The sequence below is a fragment of the Manacus vitellinus genome, unplaced genomic scaffold (assembly GCF_001715985.3).
Source record: "Manacus vitellinus isolate BGI_N305 unplaced genomic scaffold, ASM171598v3 scaffold_75_pilon, whole genome shotgun sequence".
Lineage (NCBI taxonomy): Eukaryota > Metazoa > Chordata > Aves > Passeriformes > Pipridae > Manacus > Manacus vitellinus.
The window spans coordinates 2,397,709-2,405,735 of record NW_021940789.1 but is presented as its reverse complement, the minus strand read 5'-3'; the positions used below and the strand labels follow the sequence as shown (position 1 = coordinate 2,405,735).

The 8,027-nt window shown below is 42.6% G+C and overlaps 1 protein-coding gene across 1 annotated transcript in view; it reads left to right on the top strand.

Annotated features, from left to right (window-relative positions):
* Nucleotides 1-2,087: 2,087 nt before the first annotated feature.
* The window catches only part of RLF (rearranged L-myc fusion), a 50,658-nt gene continuing 44,718 nt past the window's right edge, over nucleotides 2,088-8,027 (top strand). The window contains 3 exon segments of the mRNA XM_029964593.1: nucleotides 2,088-2,165; nucleotides 2,167-2,259; nucleotides 7,413-7,567. Coding sequence (XP_029820453.1) covers nucleotides 2,109-2,165; nucleotides 2,167-2,259; nucleotides 7,413-7,567 — 305 coding nt within the window. The 5' untranslated portion in view covers nucleotides 2,088-2,108.

The following is an 8,027-nucleotide window of genomic DNA, read 5'->3' as shown; positions in this document are numbered from 1 at the left end:
TAAAACTAACTCAGTAATTGTGCTGAAATCAGCTCCAAGTGGGTAAAAAGTAATTCTGACAGGTGGAAACTGTGACCACCGACTCACAGACCACTGACCCAAGAAACCCACTGACCCAAAAAAGAGAGAAACTGAGCATGTCAACTAATTAGCATAAAAAGCAAGAGAATTATTAACCAATAGAAGATAGAATACTAATTAATAAGAGAACTATGTAACTTGCAGCCAGTGAACTCTAAAACCTTTGCTAAAATGTATAAATAGTTAAAAGTTTTGATAATTGGGTGTGCATGTTAGGAGGTGCGATTCCCCCATGCTCCACCCAGCGCTGAAATAAAGTAATGCCTGCTTTCTAGTACTGAAATTACAGTGTTAGAGAGTTTGTCCTCAGGGCTAGCACAAGCCAGCCTGCCCTACCAGCTGGTATGATGTCCAAGTTGTTCTTTGTTGGCTTTGTGGATCTACCATGAGGACACCTCTAATAGCAAAGATGGAACAAGTTTTTCTGCACCCTACTCCACTGTGTGGTTGTCCTCACAGTTAAAAAGTTTTTCCTTGTATCCAAGGCCCCATATAATGTCTTGTTCAAGGAGGGGGCTTTCCTAGATTTTGGAAAAGGGAACGGGTCCAATCTGGAGGAGGAACAAGAGCCCTCCCCAGAAGATTCTCATATTTACAGGCTGCTGTTCACCCTATCATGAAACCCAGACTGGTATTGGAAACATCCTCTCCCAATAAGAAAACTACTGAACCATTTAACTTGTAGGAGAATAATGGGGATGTGCAAAAGCTCAGGGGCAGATCTGTGGCCTGGGAGTTCCAGGCTCTTGTTTTATATCTCTTCTCTCCTTCCCAGGACATCTCTTAAGGCCCCCTTTCGCTTTAAATCTGCAAGAGGATAGTTGTGCTACTCCTAATTCACCTCTTATTTTTCACCCATCTCTCTGGATGTTAAGTACTCCACTTGCTCTGTACCACAAAGCTATGGGCTGAAATCATACAACATGCATGCAGCTAGGGAAGGCTTCCCAGATGATTCCATTCAATTCACCCCAGGTCTTCCTGACTTTGCCATTCCTCTCCTTTTCTCATTTGCCTTGCAGACTGAGGTGGAAAAACCCAGGTAATTTATCACATTGACATAGATGTGCTTAGACTGTTCATGCCCAATCAGGCAGAGTATGAAAAGGAAAAAGAGAGATTCTCATCTCATTGGAGAATAGAAACCCCAATTGCATGCTCGCAAACAAGCCAGGGGCCTCCCTAACCTAAATTCTCAAACCAAAAAAGGAACTACCACACCTCTGAGCTGCCCAGCCTAGAATGAAAGGAAAATGCCTTGTTTGCTTGTCACTTTTTTCCTGCAGAAAGCATATGTCATTCCTAAGACATATGAAGGCAGGCAAAATGCCTCTCAGTAGATTTCTGACCTGGGTGTGCCGGGCAACTGCACACCACTTCAGCCTCTACTTCTGTGTGGCCTTCAGGAATTCCCTTTACAGTCATATGGGGTAAAAGCAAGCCTGATGAGCACTGATGACTTCCTGCGAGGTTTCACAATCTCTGCTGCTCGTCCTGCCCATTTTTTTACCCCAGCAGGTGAACTTGTCACCCAGAGGGCTCAGGACAACTCACTGCAGAGCTTCCTGACCCATGGGCCCAGCATCTCGTGTCACCAGTCATGCTGTAAGCTCTTGGTAAAAGCTATCTACCATCCTCCCCGTTCTCGTGTCTGGGCACCAGCCCCTCTGGGGCTGTCCTCGAGTCACGAATGTTCTGCTTTCAACATTGTGTTGTTAAACCGGAGATTAAAATGACGGCAATCTAAGTTAAGCAGTTGAATGTGGACAGCGCGCACCCTCCCCTGTCTCTGTCACCTCACAGGTGCCGCGCCCCTCCCGGGCCGTTACCACCGCCCCTCGGGGCTCGCGCGCTCCCGGCGCGTCACGTGGCGCAGCTCGCGAGGGCGCGCCCGCTCCTAGCCCCAGAGCGCGATTCGCGCGGAGAGCGACACGTCACGTGCGCATGTCACGTGACACCGTCCCGGGCCGATGAGGTCATGCCGCGGTCACGTGAGTGGTGCCTACGCGCAGTGGGGCCGGGTGCGGATGGCGGACGCGGAGGCCGAGGCGGCGGCGCAGCCCGAGGTGCCGCGGGTGGTTGCCGGCGCTCCGCGCCCGCCTTTGGCAGTTGCAGGCGGAGCTGCGCGAGCAGGAGGTGTCGGAGCCTCGTCGGGGCCTACTGCCGGGCTTCTGCCAGGTAGGGGCCGAGCGGGGCGGGCCGCGGCCTGGGCTGCAGGCCGTGGTGCGGCCGGCAGGGATGCGGCCCCGGGCAGGCCGGAGGTCCCGTCCCGGGGACTCTACTCGCTCCTCTGGAGCTTGCGTAGCGCAGGGCTCGCGCCACCGTGCGGGGCTGCTGAACGGGGCCGTGCACGCCCTGCCGAGGTCCCCCCGTGGGCCGCCAACCCGGGGCCTTTGGGCTTTGGCAGCGCTTCGGGCCGGGACATGCGGTGGCCCTCGACATGCGGTGGCCCTCGGGAGGGTCTTTGGGGCGGGCGGGCCGCACCGCATTTTCTCGGTGTGGTCTTGGCTCGGTTCCGAGACCTCCGCTTGTCGGTGCTTCATTTGCCTCGGGATCAAATCTCTGCGTTCCGCCTTGGTTAAAATCTGCCGTCGGGTAAGCAGTGCTTGCTGGTGAGGGCCTGCTGTTACTTTAAATCACTGAATGAGCTGTGGTTCGGGGGTCTTGTATGAATACTTGCTTAATGCCACACAGACTAAGATCAGCATTTTCTGAATCGAGGCCTTAACTTCCTGTAGAAGAGATGAACTTGATTAAAGCCACACTGATGGAGATAATTTATTCTCAAATAAGTTAGTGGTTAACTAATTTTTGCTTCCTCTACATCATTATTTACTGTGAGCTCTAAGGTTGAAAAATTGTTCTTAGGTTGCTAGGTTGGAGAGTTGTCCCTGTTGAGTCTGAAGAGACTGTGTTTTAAAGTAAAAAATAAAAAGCTTGTTTTCTGAGCTAGTATAATGACACCTCAGCAGATAAAGTCACAGTATTTGACTGGAGAATGGCAAAATCAGAGAAAAACGTCTACTGGTGTGTTACAGATTATGTAGAAGTGATGTTACCCTTCACAGTCTTCCATTTTGCATCCACAGGTTGTGTGCTTTGCCATACCATTCTAGGAGGATGTTTATTGAAACATCACTTATTGAAACAACAGAATAAGTGTATTTATTAGGTTTTAAAACTCTTGCTTCTCAAACTGCAGGGTGCTACTGTATACTGCTGTATGTGTCCCAAGTTCAGCATACAGTGAAGATTTGTGACCTTACACTGACGCAGAGCCCAGTACAATGTGTGTGACTCTTTCCATGTTTCAGGTTTTGCTGAAATTGTTCCCAGTGTTGTTTCTTGTATCAGAACATTGACATAAATACTAAGCTAACACTTAGGAGTGGTTGTCAAGATGATCAGTGTATGTACATGTCCAGTTGCCCAGATTAATTTGGTACAGAAGAAGCTTTGGAAGTACTTGATTGGTAGAGTTTGGTGAAAGATAATTCTATTACCTAAAAAAAAGGCAAACAAAAAAATACAACCCTAAACCCTGTCCCACAAAAAACATAGCCCTCTAGGTCCTTGTGCTGCTATTGTAGTCTCATTTAGAACACTATGATAGCACAGATAAAAATGAAAAAGATTGTTATTGGTTTACCATCAGTCTTGGAGCGTGGGTTGTCATGCCCATACACCAGGAGATACTGTGGGAAACATGGAACTGCTGGTCTGTCCTTCAGCAACTTCAACAGAGGATGAATTTGTGGTGTCATTGTGCATTTAGACTACTGTGAGTAGAATGTAATTTTACATCTTGGTTTCTCCTTCTGACTGGGAATGTTTGTGACAATTTAATAATTTCAGTCTGCCCCTAAGTGAAATTTAGAAGGCTCAGCTTAGTTTTATGTTTATGACTTAGAGACTACCACTGATACCTTCTCATAAGCCTGTTAAGCTACAGCAGAATGTGCCTAGAGAGAAGCTGAATCTAGCTGGGCTTAAATTTGGTTTTGGAAAGTAGATGACATAAGGGGAGCTGAAATGTTTTAGGTTTCCCGTCCTGTGAGTACAGCTGAGGAAGGGGTCTGATGGTGCTCAGTTTTGCTGTGAAAATTACCATGGCTGTCAGACACAGAAAACTGTGAACCAAATCAGTAACTTTTCTATGCTTTGAGCTATATGGATGCTCATTTACTACATATAAACTTTTGCTGCTCTGTGCAGCTTTCCGGTAGCTTTTCCTGGGAATGATGATGGATGACACAATTTCCTTGAAGATCCCTATTTTTGAGCAGGGGAGTAGGACTATTGTCCACAGTAACACAACAAAGAAACTTTCAAAGCCTATATAATGGGTTGACTCAGCAGCTTTATGTTGTATAGGCATATATGCTTTGCACATTCACCTTGGGAAGAACACATCTGTTGGTGAGCTCAGTATGTACCCAAACAGCCAGCTTAGAACGACTAGGAGGGTGTTTGAGGCTGTGCAATCACAGCTATGAAGAACATTTATCAGTGAAGCAGAGGTTGTAGGACATTAAAACATGGCATCTGCTTTCTGAAATTTTTTAAGGTGGTGCATTGAAGACTGTTGATTGCAACTGGATATGCTTAAGAAGAGAAGGAAGCGTTTTTCTTAAACAGAGGCTTAAAGCTGTAATAGCAGGTCAGGAAAATTGGAGATCTTCATCTTTAAATTGGGTCTGAGCAAAAAAATGATGCTTCTGAGGAAATGCAGCAAAGCAGGTGCACCAGCATTTGTGGAACATGAGAATCTGTGCAGTGCTGAGGGCCTAGGCTGGTCTGTAGGTTACGTATTAGGTAGATGTGGTCTCTGCACTTCTCACCCCAGTTTTCAATCAGGTGTGTTATTGGAGTCAAAGAGGAGGACAGGATGAAGTGTGATGAAGTGTAAATGGGCGTGTGTTAACTAGACTTTAAATATTTGAATACTCTCTTCAGGCAACTGGACTGTAAGGTAGTAATTGCCTCTAAATTATTGCTTGACTATTCCTTAAACATGTAGATTATCTAATTCTGACACATTAATAATTTTTCAATTATATATTTTATATAGACTGCCAGGAGAAATCTGTAGTAGGTGACTAAACTAATGTTGCTTCTGAAAGAGCAGAAGAGCTTTGAAGAGCCTCTGTAATACAAATACTGCACTTGGCTTGTCAGTATGCTAATGGCAGTATTTTCAAAACTACAGATCCTTGAAGTTCAAGCTATTAATAAGTCTGTGGCCTTGAATCTGTGTTGTACACTGAAACCATTGTTTATGTATTTAGGGAGAAGTTTCTCATAAATAGTTACTCAGTGAATTGCTAATGTTAGCTTTAAGACTTTAATCCCGGTGCTGTGATTGCACTTGAGCAAGGGTGCAGTGTTTTCTAGTACATTTATTTAGTCTTAGGAAATATTCTGCAGTGTTTTATCTTTTACACAGACCAAGTAGTTTATGATCAAAGTGTCTGTCAAGATAATTGAGCACTGAATTTGACTTTTTAAATAGATTGGTTTTAATGGATGTACTTTTAGGTAAGTGCAGACACTTGTAAGTTTGATCTTTTCCTGTAGTTGCTATAATGGTAGTGTTACTACTGGGTTTACCAAACAGCTGATTTATGATAGTCATCAGTTGAGCATCTCTGGGGAATTAAAGCTTGACAGCCTTTGAATGTCATATAATGCTATAAAGCCATATATGATTTGAGTTATATTATCAAATCCTTCATTAGTCTGTTAGATAAGCATGATGACTGGTATTACTAGTCATTTGCTTCTGCACTAATTATCTTTGTGCTGTGTTTAAGGAAAATCTTCCTTTCCCCCACCCTCCTTACATCTTTATTAATATTGTGTGGGGTTTTTGGAAAGTTTGTGGCTTCCATTCACCCAGGAGTTATATTACCTAAGTCTTGGAGAACAATCCACAAAACATATTGATTTTTACTGATTCTTAGATGGTATTTTTAATAGATTTTTTTTTCCTTAAATATAACACATGATTGTGCTGACCTAGTGGATGTCTGCATTGTTTTTAGGCTAAGACTAGTATTGTATAGTTAGATTACTGACATAACACTGGATAGGCTATAAAATGGTGTCTAACTGACCACTTATTTTTTGCTGTGCTGGAAGGTAGGTTTTGTCTTAGAAGTTTCTAGCCATTATAATGACTGCACTTGGTTTTATTAAGCTCATAGTAGGGCTCGTTCAGTAATGTCCTCAATCCAGTCACCATCTGATATGATCATGTTTTTGTTTAAGGTGTTAAAATAAATTTGTTGTATCAGAGTCTCAGCCTGAAGTGATTTGAAAACTGATATGACCATCACCCTCCTCTTAGGACAATTTAGCTTGTATTGGACTGTAGGGCGGATCACTCTGAACTTTTTTCCCCATGCAGTCTTGTCCCTAAGGGTTCCAAAAAGCACAGTCTCTTTCATTCATTATTTTTTATTATCTTTGCAGCTGGCCTTAATAAAGATTAGTACCTTTTTTGGTCTAGGGAGGGTACCACATGGGAAGGGGGTAAGAACAGGAGCATCACTGCTCTGGAGGTGTAAGGAAAGGGCTGTTATTTGTGAAGCAAGCTGTCAGTAGAGTTGAGGTGTCCTCAGCTCAGTGCCATACTTGTTCTCAAATTGTACTTCATAGCCTGTCAGAGCATAGCATGGTAGTGGAAGTAAGTTTTTAAAAAGTTGGGAGATACTTCTGTAGTCACTGTGCTGATGTGATTTCTCTTAAACTGGCTAGATTTTACATTGCTGCTTCAGTACTGTGCCTGGATAATGTGGGATTGCTATGGTCAAGGAGTAAAATTTAGGGTAATTTTACCTTTGAAAAATGACTGTGTAATGGTCAGGTCTGGGTTTTGTATCTCCTTCTGATGGCTTCATGTTTGCCGTGTGAGTAATGTATGTATCTTTAAAATACTACATCTGGAGTAATGTTCTTAATCTTGAGCTTCTTCCTTAGTGTTAATTATGTGTTTCTGTCTCCATGGTAGTTGTACAAAAGGAACTGAGTGCAGAACTTCTCCCTCAGTTTTTAACTTAACAGTTCACATTTCTGCCAGTTGCATCTAGCTTTCTCCCCAGTAGAAACTCTGATAACTTTATCAAAATAATAAAATAAATAAAAATATATTTGAAAAAAGGGAGAACTTCAGTTGAGGTGAAAAGCTGCCACTTTAAATTCTCCTTCAGGGTAAAAATTCTCACTTCCAGAATTCTTCCACTGTATGTGTTTGATATTGCATATTGATATTTGTTTTTTAAACAAAAGTGTGCTATGAGAACTTCTAATGATAACTCATTTTCTTTCAGACACTACTCCAGTATGCTGGCAGTCGGGGTGCATCAGAACATATTTTACCTTTTTTGGAAGTGTATCGAATCTCCATCCAAAGCTTTGCTAATGCAAGACCTTACTTGACTACAGAATGTGAAGATGTTCTTTTGGTACTTGGCAGGCTAGTGCTGTAAGTTTTGAGTTGGTATATTAATTTATTCTTTTTTAAAAGAACCGTAGTTTATAAATTAAAGGGCAAGTTGCTGAAATAAGTTTAATGTTAAAGTTGAAATAAGTTTAAGTTTAATGCTTGATTTGACAACTGTGCTTGTGATTTATTATCTAGTAAATGTTTTTAGTACATTTTTTATCATACCACAAAATGTACTTGAACATTTAATTAATTAACATGAACAAGTTCTAAGGCTTTGTTCTTCCATATTTTAATGATCACATAGGTATTAGGAAGGCTCTGTTCTTTCTTAGAACATTCCGAAAGTTACTATTTTCTGTAGAAAAAGCTTAATGTAGTGCTTATTAATTAGAAGTTTTAATATTAGACCTTCATGCATGGATTAATAAATATGTATCCTTTGCAATTTCTTATGTCCAGTCCCCTTTAGCACAGGGGCATTCTGAACGTGTCCGTT